We start from the raw sequence: 16957 nt of genomic DNA, 5'->3' as shown, positions 1-16957 counted from the left end.
AAAGTGAAGGAGTGCAATTAATCTCATTTGAATCATAGCATAGCAAGAGTGGGGGAGGATTAAGGAATTGAAAGGGGGGAAACCTATGGTTAAGTGTTTGCAAGGTTGCAGCACTTCAGCCATAGTTTCAAGATCATTAATTGATAGATACATGAATAGACTAGAAGAGGAATAGAAGAAATCATACCTTGAGTTGATGGTTAGTGTATACAATAAAGAATGGAGTCAAAGATCTTCCCAACTTCAAGGAATAGCCCAAGAGAGTGTCCAACCTCGAGCTCTGGAGTGCAAATGATTAGTTTAGGTCCTCATTCACGAGTTCCAAAAAGGTAGGGGCAAAATGGGAAGAGATTTAGTGCAAACTCAAATTTCATTACTCTTGGTCGACTGGCTGGTCGACTGTCAGTCGACCAAGCACTCGACCAAGCTATGACAGCAACTTCAAGAGTGGATTCGGAAGGCTATACAGGGTCAAATTGAGCGGGGTTTTCTCCTACAAGTCAATCAATAAGTCTAGTTTCAGAAAATACCTTTGGATTGATCACGGGGTTCTGGGAAGTGATTCAACTAATTCAATCTTCATCGATGCGCAGATTTTTACTCAACACTGACAAGGTGCACAAGTGAGGGGCATCATTGTCAATGTCCATAGGCTCAGCATCAAGCATCGAATCATCCACTAAGAGGGCCCACAGGTCTCTTCTACCACCACTTCGGGTCTTCGGACTTGCAACAGAATAAAATCCGTGCTGGGTCAGGGTAAGGATAAGGCCAGATTTTACAAGAAGACTCAATGGAAAAACTTCGCTTAGATGCTTGGAATCAACTCTGGGCTTGAGAAGGAAGTTCTAGAGTTTTTTTCACGTTCTCCAAAGCCTTAGGTCAAAACTGTTGAACTTTGTTTCCCGGAATCCAAATCCACCACTTGGGTCCTCAACCCACTTAATGAAGGGTCTTACTTGACTTCATAGGACCTTTCAAGGTGTCAACACTGTAGTCAAAGTCCATCATCATTTAGGCTACATCTTCTCTCAAAATCAAACAATGTTTCCACAATAGGATCTTCACTATAATCTCCATTGCGGTTCTAGGTCAGAGCCAATGGGTTCAACAGAGAGGGTCCATAGCTATCTTCTACCTTGACTTCGGGTCTCCAGTCCTACAACATGGATTTTTGGGCTAGGATTTGTGAGGGGTTTCATAGATTCACTGGCCCGGCTAGCATCAACTAAGTTCTCAACTCTAGCACCGATGATATGTATTGAAGAGTTAAGCTCTCCAACCTATGTTGAACTAGAAATCATGGAGATATATGATGAAACCCTCTTGGATGGATCCCCTAATTGCATATTTAAAAATAATACGCTACCCGAGGACAAGGAGAAAGCAAGGACCTTGAAGAGAAGGTTAGCAAAGTTCACTTTGAAGAATGGATTGTTGTATAAGAGGACTATAACTGGTCCACTGTTGGAATGTTTGGGACCATCGGATGCTCAATATGCTTTGGCAGAAGTCCATAAAGGTATTTATGGGAGTCATTTAGGGGGAAGAGCCTAAGCGTACAAAGTTCTAAGGAAGGAATTCTATTGGCTAAAAATGCAGCAGGATGCTGTGAAATATGTAAAAATGGTGTCATCAGTGCCAGATCCATTCCCCAATCCAGAGGTAACCAACTTATCAACTTACTTCAATATTGAGTCTAGTCCCATTTGCTACGTGGGGGATGGATATTCTTAGTCCCTTCCCACTGGCCTTAGGCAGAAGAAAGTTTGTGGTTGCCATTATAGCCTAATTAACCAAATGGGTAGAAGTAGAAGCAGAAGCTTTAGCCACAATAACAACCAATCAAATGGAGAAGTTCTTTAGAGACAATGTCATTTATTGATTTGGGTTAACAAAAGTTGTGCTTACTAATAATGAGAAGCAGTTTGACAATGATAGAATCTAAGAGTTTTGCACCCATTATCATATTGAGTTCAAAATTTCCTTAGTCGCATATCCTCAATGTAATGGGCAGATTGAGTTGACCAACAGAAACGTTACTGAATGGAATCAAAAGGTGATTGATGGAAACAAGGACATGGTGGGTGGAGGAATTTCCACACGTACTATGGGCCTACAGGACTATGGTGCATACCTCAACTAGCGAGACACCCTTTAAATTAATGTAAAGAGCAGAAGCCTTGGCCCCACTAGAAGTGGCAGCTAGATCAGGTAGGTCAGAGAGCTTTTACGCAAAGGAAAATGAAGAAGAGTTAAGGGCAAATCTGGAGTTCATTGACGAAATAGCAGTATAGAAACATGGAGTATCAGCGAAGAATGTCAACTTATTACAATGCAAGGGTTAAGCTTAGAGATTCTTTAGAGTGGAGATTTGGTTTTGAGGAAGAAACTAGTCTCAGATGCAAGAATTTTTGGGAAGCTCTCACCAAAATGGAAAGGACCTTATGTGGTGACCGGGTGATTAGTTCTAACACTTTATGGCTTAAAAACTTAAAAGGAAAACAGCTCCAAAAACCATGGAATGTGATGCACCTAAAGAAGTATTATCAATAAAGATGGAGTCAATCACTTACGAGTGTCGGGAACTTTGTATCTAGTCAGGAAATTCAACAACAAAGAATGAAATAAAGTCTCTTTGATAGTTCAATCATGGTGACCTGTGCAAAACTTGATTAGATCATCTGTTGATCAAGCATTTCATTAAGGCTCTTAGTCAACCATTTTATTAAGGCTCTTAGTTAGCCAATGCATCAAGGCCCTAAGTAAGCCATTCCATTAAGGCTACTAGCTAGCCATGATGGTCAGACTTTATGAACAAAACTTGGTCAACCATTTCATTAAGGCTCTTTATCAGCCATGTTTCTAAAAGACTTAGACAAGTCAGCTTCTCAGAAACAAAGTAAAAAACTTGACAATAAGGTGCCACTACCAGGACAAAGTTTAAAATCATCAAAGCGTTAAGGTAGCATGATATGCATGTTAGAACAAAGTAAGCTAAATTAAATAGCTTCCTAAGGGAGGAGCCAGTCATGACATACATGCACAAGCACGCATAAGATAAAAATGGAGAAATTTTAGCAGAAGTTCATGGAAGTTGTGCACTTAGCTCAACGAAATCAACAATAAAAATGCAGCAAGAAATCAAAAGACAAAAGCACACATCAAAATATAAGGACAGAAGTTAGGCTGAATAAATGCAAAAACAACAAAAACAAAAGAAAACAGTTAAAAGGTGCATTGTGGCATCCAAATTTAAGCAAAAAGAAAGTAAAGTGTTCTTGGATTAATATAATATTAATAATAAAATAAAGATATTCAAAGATGTCAAAGATGTCAAAGTTGTGAAATCCCTCATAACCCTAACCTGGAAATCTATGTTGTAGGTTTGAAAACCCGAAGTGAAGGTAGAAGACAGCTATGGGTGTCACGCCCTCCCAGCCGGTACCCTATCTGGCATACCCGAGAGTGTGATCCACAGCCCGAAGATCAGGTATCGAGTGATCAACCTCCCACATAAACAATAACATAATCATGAACAATCATAACAAGAGTGCGGAAGATAAATCATAGATTCAATAAAGAAAGAATGAATCATAAATGAATTAGAATAATAGATATAATCAGAGTGTCAAACAGATAAGTAAAGTGAAGCAAAAATCCCACTTTACATCCAGCGGAAAAGTAGCTCTAAAGATTACACTAGACAAAAGCTAATCCCAGTAGCAAGTACATTGGGTAACTAAATTATTCTCCACTTTGTAGACGACATCCTTGTAGGTATAGATCTCATAAATAGCACAAGGACGCTTCCACTCAATGGTCGGACTAAGCATCGTACGGAGCATAACCACCCGTGGGATCTTCAGAGTAATTGTGGTAACCGCAATCACCTTCCTGGAGATATGTCTCTTCGCCTTGCGCTTCCTCATAGGAACCGTCATAGTACTCGAGACTGCAGGATAGTCTAACAACATTGTACAATAAAGGAATGAGTTTCAAAGAAACTCAAAAAGGCGATTAAAATCCATAATAACATAAATGGCAGGATTCCGAACAATCATAAATGCAATATGATATGAGACAAACAATGAATGAATGAATCTAACTCTATGTATGCTGGTCTCTATTGGCGGACATGCTTTAAGTCATAGCACCGTACTTCTTTAGGAAAGTCCACTCACATCCTCAACCATTTAAGATATCTTGGATTCTCTCACGGATCATTTCACCGGTCTTGAGCAGCCGATTGGTAATGGGTCCTTCATCCCTCGGGACAAACCTTGGCAGGGGGGTTAAGTCAACACACTCTCTCACAACCATTTGGTATAAGTACTGGCGCATGTCGGGGTAAAACCTAGCCAAATGCAAGTCTTCTACTTGGTTACATCAAGTCGATCCGAGATACTTCCATTCCTCGTCCCCGACGATCCTTTCCGGTATCCTTCACACTAGAGTCAGCGTATCCTATGGCACCAACCAACTCGGACTACGGACTCATCAACCCTATTGATCATCCACATATGGTAAACGGGAAGCTCTCACGTCCTCTCACGGGTTGGTTACCGGTCTTAAGCGCCCGTGAGCCCAAGTCTAACCATATGCAACCCTACCAATAAATGGCCCCCACAATGTGATTCCCGTCCTCTCACGGGTTGGTTACCGGTCTTGAGCGCCCATGAATCCCCATTGCTACCACGGGTCGTTCGGTCTCAATACCCCTCCGATTAGGGTCGACATAACAGGACATCCTAGCCAAACACTACTAGACAATCCTATATATGTCATCCAACAGTTTAGGAAGGTGTCCAGAGGGCATCTCCGGAAATATCCCATAATATTCCCGTAGTAGTCCAAGGACAGAAGTGTCAAAAGGACACCCCTCCTTTCCAAACCATACGTAAGCATACACATGCATCAATTCATAACATCACATATATGGTAACTCCATATATGGAAAGAAATCAATATTTACAATCACTTGTATAACATTGGTAAGTAAATCATTCATGAATCAATTCAATATGAATAAGTAATGCTACTGTAATCAAAGTTATGCAACAGTAGTATATCATTGTAAGAATCTAATTTAGGAAACATAATAATGATATTCAAATATAGAAACTAGCTTCATGCTATCTATGTAATTAAGGAAATAACCATCCTTACCTTTTATAACTCGCAAAGAATCCTAAGAAATCAAGTAAGATCTTGGCAAACTTGAGAAGAAGGTCCTAAACAAGTATATACAACATATTAGGAAAGATCCCTAGCAGAATATATATCAAAATATCCGAAACAGACCAATTCGAGTTGCCGTACTCATTGGTCGAGTGGATTGGTCGAGTGGTCCAATCGACCAATCAGTCGACCAATGCAGATAAAGAGCTTATAAAATCAGAGTTTTAAGATATGAAATCCGAATTTGGTGGTTCAAAAGGGTACTAATCAAGGGGTAGACTATATCAGTAGTATCCTAACATAAAGGGGACCTCAAAACACTAATCAAATCAAGGTATCAAGATCCAAATTAGGAAACAAAAAGTTACCATAAATAAATCAAACATGGATCTTGATGGATTTTGAAATAGAAAACAAGGACAAGAACTATAGGAGGATGGATCATTGCTTTTCCGAAATGAAAACATGAAAACATGCATAGGTCTTCATGGAATAAGGCTTAGAAGCATAAATCTAAATAAGGAAATAAAACCTACCATATATGTAATTATCATGCATCATGAAGAACACATAGTAAGGTAGAAGAGAACAACTAGAATTCTATGGATTATGAATCATGGAAAGAAAACACAACCATTAACCACTAACATGATCAATGAACGAAGATCCAAAGAGATCAGAATTCAGATTAGAAGATTAACAGAGATTAAATCATGGTTTGATCATGAATCCTTCAAAAGCTTGCAATGATCATGGTTAAGATCATTGTTCTAGCCTTAAATCCTTAGGATGATCATGAGAACATGTTCGAGAGATGTTTGCAACAGAGAATGCAGCATCTCTTCTACTGTCTCAACTCAAAAAGGAAAGAAAAACAAAGATGGAGGAGAAGAAGAGAGAGTAGACATACCTTTTGATGCAAAAAGAAGAGTTCCGACGAAGATCCGCCAAGAAAACTCCAAGGATGCAAGAGAGATGACTTGCAGAGGTCTTTGGTTCGTTCCAGAGGGTTTGGAGGCAGCAAATACGAAGTGGACTCGAGGTTAGACTTAAATAGAGCAAGAATCAACCTAATTGCCAAAGACAGCACCCATTGGTCGAGTGGATTGGTCGACTGGCCCAGTCGACCAATCACCGACCAATGCTGACAGCAAGGCCAAAACAGGGAATTGAAGGTCCAGATCAAATCCAATCCTAAAGGGGTTTTGCACACAAGTCAAGTGACTTACCTAGTAGGTAGAAATGCCTTCAAACCAAGATAGAGAGCACTCCAAGTCCATCAACTAATTAGATCTTCATCAGGATTCTGTTTCCATAAATAGAACCTCATCATCAACCTTCATGGATTCAAAGCCAGACACCAAGTCCTCTACTGGGATGGCCCAAAGCTGACTTCTTACTTTACTTCGGGTCATCGGACCTACAAATAACAAGGTTTCCGGGTCAAGGTTAGGGCTGGGTTTCACAATGGGCCATCTCATTTGAATCCATTGGGTCTAATCTAGAACCAATGGATGTTGATGATGAAGATCCTATATGGAAACCCTGACTGACTTTGGAAGAAGATGCAACTTGAATGATGATGGACTTGGAAGATGGACTATGAGTACAGTGTTGACACAATTGGAGGTCCTACAAAATCAGGTAAGACTCTTTCATAAGTTGAAAAATGACCCAAGAGGAGCTTGTGGCTTTCGGGGACCAAAAGTCACTTTTTGACCAAAAGGTTATTAAGTATGTGGGGGCAACTGACGTTGCAAGATTGAGTATTATGGTTATTAAGTATGTACCTTAAACTTTACTTCTCTAATAAATATCTGATCTATTATTATTTAGGGAAAAATAGACAAACAAACAGACAAACAAACAACAACAACAACTACAACATTAAAGGGAAACAATTGCTTAACTTCTTTTAGTTCCCTTTGCAACTAAACACATTCTAACCCGGAGTAGGAGGTTAGAGTTTGAATCCCTCAGGGTAAGAGGCAAAGACTCATCACCTTATATTTAGATTATATGTAGTAACTACACCCATGAGGATGTAATCAAGGTGCACGTAAGTTGGCTTGGGCGGACCAAAGTTCCAAATAAAATAAGGAGAAAAAAAAGGGAAAAAGACACTAAACATTTAATCTAACTTCTAAGCTTTTTTTATTACTTTCTGCTAGGAAAAAAACAAGGGAGAGGGAGGGGGGTGGGGCAAGGGAAAAGCTTATTTAATTTACTTCCATGATCCTTTGCTAATCCATGGTCTTTTAGGCCCACAATCAAGCCTCAGTCTCTAAATCCATTCTCCCATTTTCTAAGCCCATTATCAGCCCCAAAAGAATGCATATAATTTCTCCTATTGTAATGTGATCACGTCAACACCTATTGTTTTCGTCCATGCCTATGCCTAGATCCTTGGTAGATTTTGTCTATTTTAGTTGCAAAATCCATTTTTCATGTTTCATGTTGCCTTTTCATTGGCCCATGACCAAGGTTTCAATACATTTGGACCTTCTATAGGTCCAAGATCATTCAAGTGTTTGAAATTCTTATTAGAGATGGTGATTCGAAGGAGATAATGGAATAGCCATAGACTCATGGAACAACCATAAACTCCATGGAAGGTTGTATGCTGTCTTTGAAGGGGAAAACCTGATTGATCGGTTACTCTGAGTCAAGGTTCATATTAGATCTCATTTACTCAAGTATACTTACCCACAGGTCCTAGGATCAAAACCTAACTCTGATACCACCTTGGTTGTGTATCCAAATGGCAAGGCATGATGCAAGATTGAAAAGTGAAGAGATAGGCTAGACCGACGATGGCCTCTTATGGAGAACACCTAACCCTTTGCCAAAAGACTGAAAAGAGAATCTCTTAATGAGAACCTCTAAGGCTAAGATTGATGCCACTTGTGTGGTTTAGACTGAAGGTGTCCTTTCTACAGGTAGCGCTTAGGTCTAGTTCAATAAAGAAAAGGGAAAAAGAAAATTAGAATACATAATGCTATATGACTTTGATGTGATAATGGATACATGATGAATTACCTGACTTACTTATATGGTTGTCTATATTTTACATATGTTTATGAATCACATTATCAAACAGGTTATTTTTTTTCGCTGTTTGTTGCTTGTTTGTGTGGTTTTGTGTTTGTTTGCTTGTTTTTAGTGTAATAAACAGAGAGGAACCATCACGTGCCCTAGTTGGATGTCTATAATGTGGACCCACCAAGCCTGTAAAAATTGGGGTCATGACATATTTCACTTAATGTTTTCACTAATTTTCTTTTTAATTTTTTTTTGGGGGGGGGTGTTTTACTAGGAAATCAAAAGAGACGAGATCAATCCTTTGTTGTGCATGGCTCTCTATTGCACATAGCAGTGTTCTTTTTGTTGTTTACAGCAGTGCATTTTTTTTTATACCAAATGGCTGCCTGAGATTAAAGTAGTTTAAGTACTAAAAAAAAAAATTCTCAAAAGCCTTGTGGTTTTTTTTCTTTCTCAGCTACCCATTTGGTATATATGTGTACTGTTGTACACATGACAAGATGTTTCCCCGATTTTTATGGGCCTGGAAATAAATCTGAATAACAAAAAGGAATATTCTATCACGATTGAAATGGATTAGACACAGGCCATCACTTGTATATTGGTAGTTCTTATTTCCTTTTTCATCCCAGTAGCTTCAGTCTGCTGTCTTGGAAAAAATTGACGACAGTACAGATTCCAGTTTTGACTAAAACTGTTTTAACAACAATATAAATTCTATGAACAGTTTCAAACTGCTCCAAAACAATATTGCAGCGTTCCAAGATGTCTCAGTCTCTTTTGTTAGGATTGGCATACCATCTTACCTTGATTTACCTTTCATATTTCCAAAATGTTGAATGAATGTAACAAATGCCTTTAGTGAGAAATGGATAGATGAGTTCTTATTAGTTCTTTAACAGACGCAGTTCACCAACCACTCGAGACTCTGTCAAGGACCAGCATTAATTAATTAGATTACGAACAAATAGAAAAAAATTAAAATTTCATATTATTCCAAGTATGTGGCCTGAAGAATTAAGTTTTTTACACCTAGCTAGAAGTGAAACGAGACATGGTTGTGTTTTATATACCTTTATGCACTCTGGTAGATCATCGTTTCTTGTTCTTACATGAGTCTGAAAAAATTCAGTGAATTAGTACTTCGGAAGGAGAGGTTATGTGACCAAATATCAAATTGAGAATTAAAGTGACTGTCATCAAGAAAGATCGACAAATTCAACAAAAACTTGACGATGAGAACCATAGAAAAAGTTGTTCGAGTACCTCCATGACCCATTGGCAGGATACATCATGATTGCCTGCTAGTGATGCAAGGATGACCAACCCAGCTGCTATTGTTGAGGGCCAAAAACATAAGTGCCTGTGGTCCAGCATTGACAGCACTGCGAGGTGCTTAGCCCTCTTCTCCACCTCTGCGTCAGCTTTGGCTGCCTTCATGTAGAACCTATGAAGCATGAGATTCCTTTGAGTTGATGCCTTTCAAAAAATTAAAATATTTTTCTCTATCTAAATTCTTTATCAGCAGATGTAAAATACTGTGCTTTCTTTACATTTTTTTTCACCATATATTTAGGAGGAATTTACTTCGGAGCACTTTTAAGAAGACCAGAAATATCTAACTATGCAATAAGAAAAAAAATAGAAGTCTTCTCAAAGAAAAAAAAAAAAAAAAAAAAAGAGAAATAATAGAGAATAATCCTTTAGTCACCATTGTCGAAGATCCCAACTCCAACTTGTGAAGGTTTGGTAATTCCAATATATTGATCAGAGAGATGAATATATGTATAGTGCAATGCAAAGCATACTAAATACACTTAATAGAACTCTAGAAATAATACAACTCAACCCCTCCTTTTCCGAAGAGTAATAGTACCATATTAAGGGTTTACATGACCGGGCCAACTATGCATTTATTTTTTTCCTTCTTTGGATAAAGGCAAATGATGCATTTCACACTAGACATGAAGAACGAGTGATTAGGATAATAAACATCTACTCCCACTCCCACTCCCCCCTCGAAAAACAAAATAACAAAATAATAATAGTCACATACCATGCAATTAGGTTCATCAGTCACCCTTGAGATTAACTATGAAAAGAAAATAACACGTATTAAATCAGCCTTTTGAATTGGAGTTCTGTCCTGGGAGTACGAATAATTGAAGAGGAATAGCCTTAATTTCCTCTGTTCCCTCGCAGGACAGCGACCCGAACACAATGGAATAAGTTGAGCTTTACCGGCTCAACTTGGCTAGGGGCCCACGTCAGCCTGATCTTGTACTCAGAGCCGTCAGACCCTGCTAACCAGCCGAAAATTGGGGGTAAATTCTAAGATAATGGAGTAATTGGAGCTTACCATAGGAAGTTGTACGTCGTGGGCAGGAAGCATCGGAAGTTTAGGATCTCTTGCACCAACCATTCCATAGCCACAACCTCGCAGCTGCTGTACACTGCGCCCCCCACATGAAAAAACTTTTGTCGGATGCTGAAAACACCCATGCATATGATTACATGATTAGTGAAAGCCACAATCTATATGGACAGTGGGAGACTAGGGTAATCAAATACTACACTACCATCAATTCCTTTTCTTTGTTTTCTCAGCAAAAGCAATATCATCAAACCAAATCAACCTCCTATTATATCTATTCCTCAACATAAAATACATCAGATCAGAATTCCATTCTTTTTCTGGTAAAAATCATAATTCCATTCTATAATTAAACTAAGATGATTTCATTAACGATTAGGTACTGTGTGTACAATAAAAAGCGTGGGTACACATCTGAAAATGGGAAGACCTTGAAGAAACAGACGAAGGGGCCGAAAATTCAAAATCGAAGTATAGTTTACGGAGAAGAAATTACCAGTTTAAGGGTTGGTTTTCTTCAATCCTGGTGGCTAGAGTGAGACAAGCGATTCCAACTACTTGCAGGTTCTTCTTTTGTTTGAAGAATCCTTCGCTCAGAAACCTATCGAGGAGGTTAACACCTAAAAACATCGTCTCTGATCGAAGCTCCTTTGTATCAGATTGCTGCTTATCAAGAAAAACATCCACAACCCACAATCCAATGAAATGGATAACTGGAATGAAAATATATCATAAACATACAAAGTAAAGGAATGCTGATAAAATGAAAGGCACCCAAAATCCTTAAGAAGGGTAAATGATTTAAATTTTTTTGGGTACTTTCTTACTGAATGAACGTCGTCATTTAGACAAGTTATAGCTCTAACGGACAATAACCATTGGATCGATCATTGTTATTATTTGGCATATGACTGAACTAGGTGGGTCTTACCAAGAAGAAATAACATGCTGCTACAAACTGAGCAAACAAGAACAAACTTGGTTTTTCTACCAAAAAAAAAAAAAAGAACAAACTTGGTTCTATTGGACACTTCAAAAAAAAATGGTTCTATTGGACACGCACATGCACTTGTCAGTTAGAGGAGAGTACGAATTAATGCGAATTGCCACTAGCCGCCGCATGCTCCATTTATCTCCACTAACGAAATAACTAACCCGTTTTACGTGTCTTACAAGTTGACAACTCAATGACGAGATCACCCTTGATTCACTTTCGGTTTCGGGAAGACAAGAGGGATACGATTTCCGATCATACGAGGAGTAGTAAAAGCAAAAGGACTCAAGGACATTCGTTGACTACAAAGTGAAGCCAAAGGGACCACATAATCGAACTGAAGCGTACTTTGATCCAGAACAGGAATTAGGGAAGCAATTGCCCAATCAGTGATCATGTATAATGAAACTCCGCAAATAGATGTAAAAGTGGTCCAGTAACTCCTCACCTCAACTATCCAGTTAACCATCAGTAACCGTTGCTGGATGACGAGTTCGCCGTACTCCGTCGTTGATTTGTAATCCTCGGCGTAATCGTGTCGTAAATTTTGACTTCTCTCCCTCTGTCTTAAGTTTTTGTAATTTTCTTCCTCTTCCTCGTCTTCAAATCTCAGCAACTGAACAAAAAATTTAATTGAAAAGAAAGTTAAAACCAGATCAAATAGTTAAATAGAAAAAAATAATGTAACTGACTTTCAGAGAATAGAGAGCATACTATGAACTCATCTGGACGCCCCCCTTCAACTCTTGAAGAAGCTTTGCCGTTAGAACGAGAACTCCGCTTTGAGAATTCTTGCTTGAATTGAAGAAACAACGAGAAACAAGGTGACTCAATTGAATTTCCGAATGACCGTTCGGAAAAGTCACTTGGAGAGTCAGTGTCAAGCCAGCTGTCTGAGAACTCGCCATCGGAATTTGATGGGAAAAGCTGTGATTCGACATTGGAGATTGTCATTTCCTGCGTTGAACTATATGAATCATCTTCATACGAGAGATCTTCTAGACAAGTTAGCTCGATACCACAATCGAATTCCTTCGGTTTTTTCTCCGCATTGGATTCTGAATTGGACACAACGAAATTTCTCTCAACGCGTGACAGTTCTGAAAATTCAGACAACCGACGTCTATCTTCCTCCTCCGCTGCCTTTATCAATGAATCATCAACAGTTGGATATAGATTTTGGTTTCTCACTTCAGCAACCGTGTCAAGGCAAGAAACCTCTAACATAGACTCATTCTTTTTTATTGTATTAGAATTTCTTGCTCCGTGATCTCTTTCTGTACTCAAACTCTCTGAGAATCTACGCAACGCATCGTGAGGAGTGGAGGATTGAATACAACAGCTTTCAGAAACTGAGATCTCCCCGAAATCTGCATTTCCTCCACGTTCCCGAGCCTCTCGAACTCCATTAACCGATTCGGTTTTCAACTTCAGATTTCTCTCTGGAAACTCGTCCTCTTTGCCGAGAAATCGAGTCTCAATTCCACAACACGATTCCAAGCAAGACGATTCTGATAATTCCACTTCTGCTACTTCTTCGTTCTCAATCTTCTTTTCGTTTTGTTTATGTCTGCGACAAGACCTGGTTATACTCCGGCATTCTTCCTCCGAAATGTTCTCCAATTGACGGAAATTTTGATCACCTTCTCCAAATGCAACTTCAGATTCAATCTCCTCAGACTTTCTCTTCCGGCGAGAAGATCTCGGTTTCTTCTTCAAATTCACATAACCGGCTGAGATCCAGCTTGAAGTACACGAAACTTCGTCGGGAAAGCATGAAGATGAACTAGAAGCTTCCGCAAAACCTGACAAACCTGAATTATTATTAGAAAACAACAAATTCGAAGATTCGACGAGGACTGGAGACCTCTGGAACCGCTTCCGACGAGGAATTTTCGAACGATGCTTTTTCTTGAACGCAACTGCAACAAATTGTTTCTCCCTTCTTTGTCGAAGAATCGAACTCTCGGTTTTCTTCATTTCAGCTAATTTTCATTTAGTGTCTCAGAATCAAACTTTCAGATCCTCTCTTTGAACTTGGAAGATCGATAGGTCGCAATTTCTAGGGTTAGAGATCGTTGCAGACGAGAAAAGTGATAAAAGTGAGAGAGGCGAATGTGAGCACTACTTCCACTCTCTGTCTAAGATTCGAGTTGCAACCGTTTGGGAAACGTTGCTCACTCTCACAGTATATACATACAGAACTAGTTGTGGCCCCACGTGAATTACATTTCTCGGCCACGTCCGTAAGGGAACAAACACGTTTCGTTCGGAGTCAATAAACACGTGAATTACATTTCAGTCTGCTCTGCATTTCTTACTTTATTAACTTCGTTGTCTCCATGAACAGGACACGTGGCTAACAGAACTATATTGGTCGTGGAAGCGTAGAAATGTCATCCTCTCAGGAGTCACGAAATAAAGCTGCAAAAGGTCGACCGAAATTATTTTTGCCCAGGTGAAATAAAATAAATTTTAAAAGGTAGGGTGGAAATAAAAAAGAATCTGAAAGATTATTTATTATTTATTGGATACCAACAGGGTACCCGTAAGAAATTTTCATTAAAATCTATTGGTGGAACTTTTGCTATGGTCCGGTGAAACCTACAGTGCTGTGGATGTTTTATCCTCTCAAAAACCTTCTTTTGACCGTTTGATTGATTTAATCTGATAACAACCACTTGATGGCTAGCGTTTATGTTAAATCTGGTGGGTCAGCTTGGCCAGGTCGTTTTATTTGGCATAGATAAAAAGCCTGGAAAAGAACCATAAGCTTCACATGTTCATCGTGCAAGGGGTCGCATGTGTAGAGATGCACACCTGGGTTTCATGCAGGTTAGCGAGACTCACCACGTTTGGAGCGTGAATGTGAACAAACAAATTTCCAGCCAAGAAAAGAAGGAAAATAGAAGCAAAGTTTCAGCCTTCAACCGATCGTCTACCCTCTACCTTGTTAACAACAATCCATGCCCTGGGAATGCCTTGAAATACTAATCTTACCCTTATAATATGAACCCTTCTACCATAACTTAGTTACTAATTTTTTTTTTAATTTGTTTTAGAATTATTAATTCAAAAACTTAGACAAAAATTCTGTTGCGGTTGCTATTTACTTCAGTTAGTTAATTATAAGAGGGTTTGTTAAGGATATTTCTAGCACTTCATTAACAATTCTAGTCAAACTCAGGGTTGTCTTAGTCACCACATTCTCACTAGCCGTCAAGGGCAATTTTGGCAAGGCACCTGCACACACGCCAATCCTAGCCAAACCCTTATCTTCAATTAAAGATAATCTCAAGAGTTTTGCCTAATCTCAAACATAGGTGGATCTTTAGATCTATATTATCTCAAACATAAATGGATCTTCAGCGTTCTACATTATCTCAAACATACAAAGATCTCTCGATTTCTAAATTATCTTAACAACCAAAGCATCTTCAAAGTTGTATCTTATCTCAACAACCAAAGCATCAAAGCAACTTCAGAGTTGTATCTTATTTCGACAACCAAAGCATCTTAAGAATCGTACCTTATCTTGAACACACAAGAAACACATCCAATGCAAAATCCTAGTATCTAACCTTACTCGTGTAAAAAGAATTCTGAAGTGTAAGGTGAGGATCTTCCGGTCTATCCAGACTTGGTGACATTGTTCTCAGCAACCTTACTTCCTTTCAGGAGGGTCAGAGACAAGGTCCTTTTGAGCTGATTCTAGAGAGTCGGGTCCAGGAGATGCGGATCAGATTTTCTACTAGCACACTAGCAGAGAAATTCCGAGTGCCTTACTATCCTCATGAGTGTGTATGGATACCTGCCGGAGCAGAGATAGATTCCTTCTTTCTACCTCATGAGCTGCACGAGATTTGCATCACTCTTTGGAGAGACGAGCGGTGCTACGCTCCACGAACAAGTGCACTAATGACTGATTCAGCTAGGGTCATTTGTCGCATTGTGGGTCGTAACATCATTCCGAAGGCTAGGCATCACGAGAGAGTATCAATGATGGAGGCTCTAGTTATCTACCGCATCTACTTAGGATTTGAGATTGATCTATCCTTCATCATCCAGAACGTCATGTTAGAGGTTGTGGAGCATCCGGGCGTACGGAACCTTTGCTTCGGACGTCTACTTACACTCATCTTTAGGTATTTCGGGGTGAGGCTGAAGGATACTGAGGTGTGTACACGAGATCTAGGCTATGGCATCAAGACGAGGATTGTCCATCAGATGCAGCTTAGCTAGGTCGAGAGGTCGGAGGGTGAGGATGATGACTACTCAGATGAGGAGGATGATGAGTATGATGGTGGTGACGAGGGTTCTGGTCCGGACATAGATGACCAGGCAGGAGATGACACCTAGATGCATGAGGCAAATTTGGGTCATCATGAGATCCCCACATCATCACATTTTGAGATCGAAGGTCAATCACTCACAGTTCCAGAGACTCCGGAGCTGTGTACACAGATGCGCTCTATGGCTTCCATCCTAGAGAGGATAGAGTTGAGGCAGGAGAGGATGTAGTCACAGTTGACTCAAGGTGTAGAGGATGTTAGAGTACTTAGGGAGTAGAGACAGTAGTCTATATAGATTGTACTAGGATTTCCTTTTATGTTTTATCAGATGTACTCATTTTGGAACTATCTTATTGTGTATTATGTGTAAAACCCAGCCCTAACCTTGACCCGGAAACCTTGTTATTTGTAGGTCCGATGACCCGAAGTAAAGTAAGAAGTCAGCTTTGGGCCATCCCAGTGGAGGACTTGGTGTCTGGCTTTGAATCCATGAAAGTTGATGATGAAGTTCTATTTATGGAAATTGAATCTTGATGAAGATCGGATTAGTTGATGGACTTGGAGTGCTCTCTATCTTGGTTTGAAGGCATTTCTACCTATTAGGTAAGTCACTTGACATGTGTGCAAAACCCCTTTAGGATTGGATTTGATCTGGGTCTTCAATTCCCTGTTTTGGAATTGCTGTCAGCATTGGTCGACTGGACCAGTCGACCAATCCACTCGACCAATGAGTGCTGTCTTTGGCAATTAGGTTTTGTTTGCTCTATTTAAGTCCAATCTCGAGTCTACTTCGTATTTGCTGCCTCCAAACTCTTTGGAACGAACCAAAGACCTCTGCAAGTCATCTCCCTTGCATCCTTGGTGATTTTCTTGACGGATCTTCGTCAAAACTCTTCCTTTTCATCAAAAGGTATGTCTACACTCTCTTCTTCTCCTCTATCTCTTATTTTCTTTCCTTTTTGAGTTGAGACAGTGGAGGAGATGCTGCATTCTCTGTTGCAAACATCTCTGGACTTGTCTCTCATGATCATCCTAAGGATTAAAGGCTAGAACAATGATCTTAACCATGATCAT

At 39.5% G+C, this 16957-nt stretch overlaps 1 protein-coding gene across 1 annotated transcript; it reads right to left on the bottom strand.

Moving 5' to 3' along the window:
* Positions 1-9118: 9118 nt before the first annotated feature.
* Positions 9119-13738, bottom strand: LOC149010862 (cyclin-SDS-like). Its single transcript, XM_089164287.1, has 7 exons — positions 12306-13738; positions 12040-12207; positions 11094-11260; positions 10583-10711; positions 9490-9670; positions 9297-9341; positions 9119-9151 (listed from the first exon to the last, which is right to left on the bottom strand). The coding sequence occupies exons 1-7, from the start codon at positions 13569-13571 to the stop codon at positions 9119-9121; spliced, it is 1989 nt and encodes a 662-aa protein (XP_089020413.1). The 5' UTR covers positions 13572-13738.
* Between the last annotated feature and the right edge of the window lie 3219 nt (positions 13739-16957).

This window comes from Hakea prostrata, chromosome 7, assembly GCF_041222555.1.
Source record: "Hakea prostrata isolate BN-2017 chromosome 7, UWA_Hpros_2, whole genome shotgun sequence".
In the NCBI taxonomy this organism is placed as follows: Eukaryota; Viridiplantae; Streptophyta; class Magnoliopsida; order Proteales; family Proteaceae; genus Hakea; species Hakea prostrata.
Note: the sequence above shows the minus strand (reverse complement) of the source record. Positions and strands in the feature narration are given on the sequence as shown.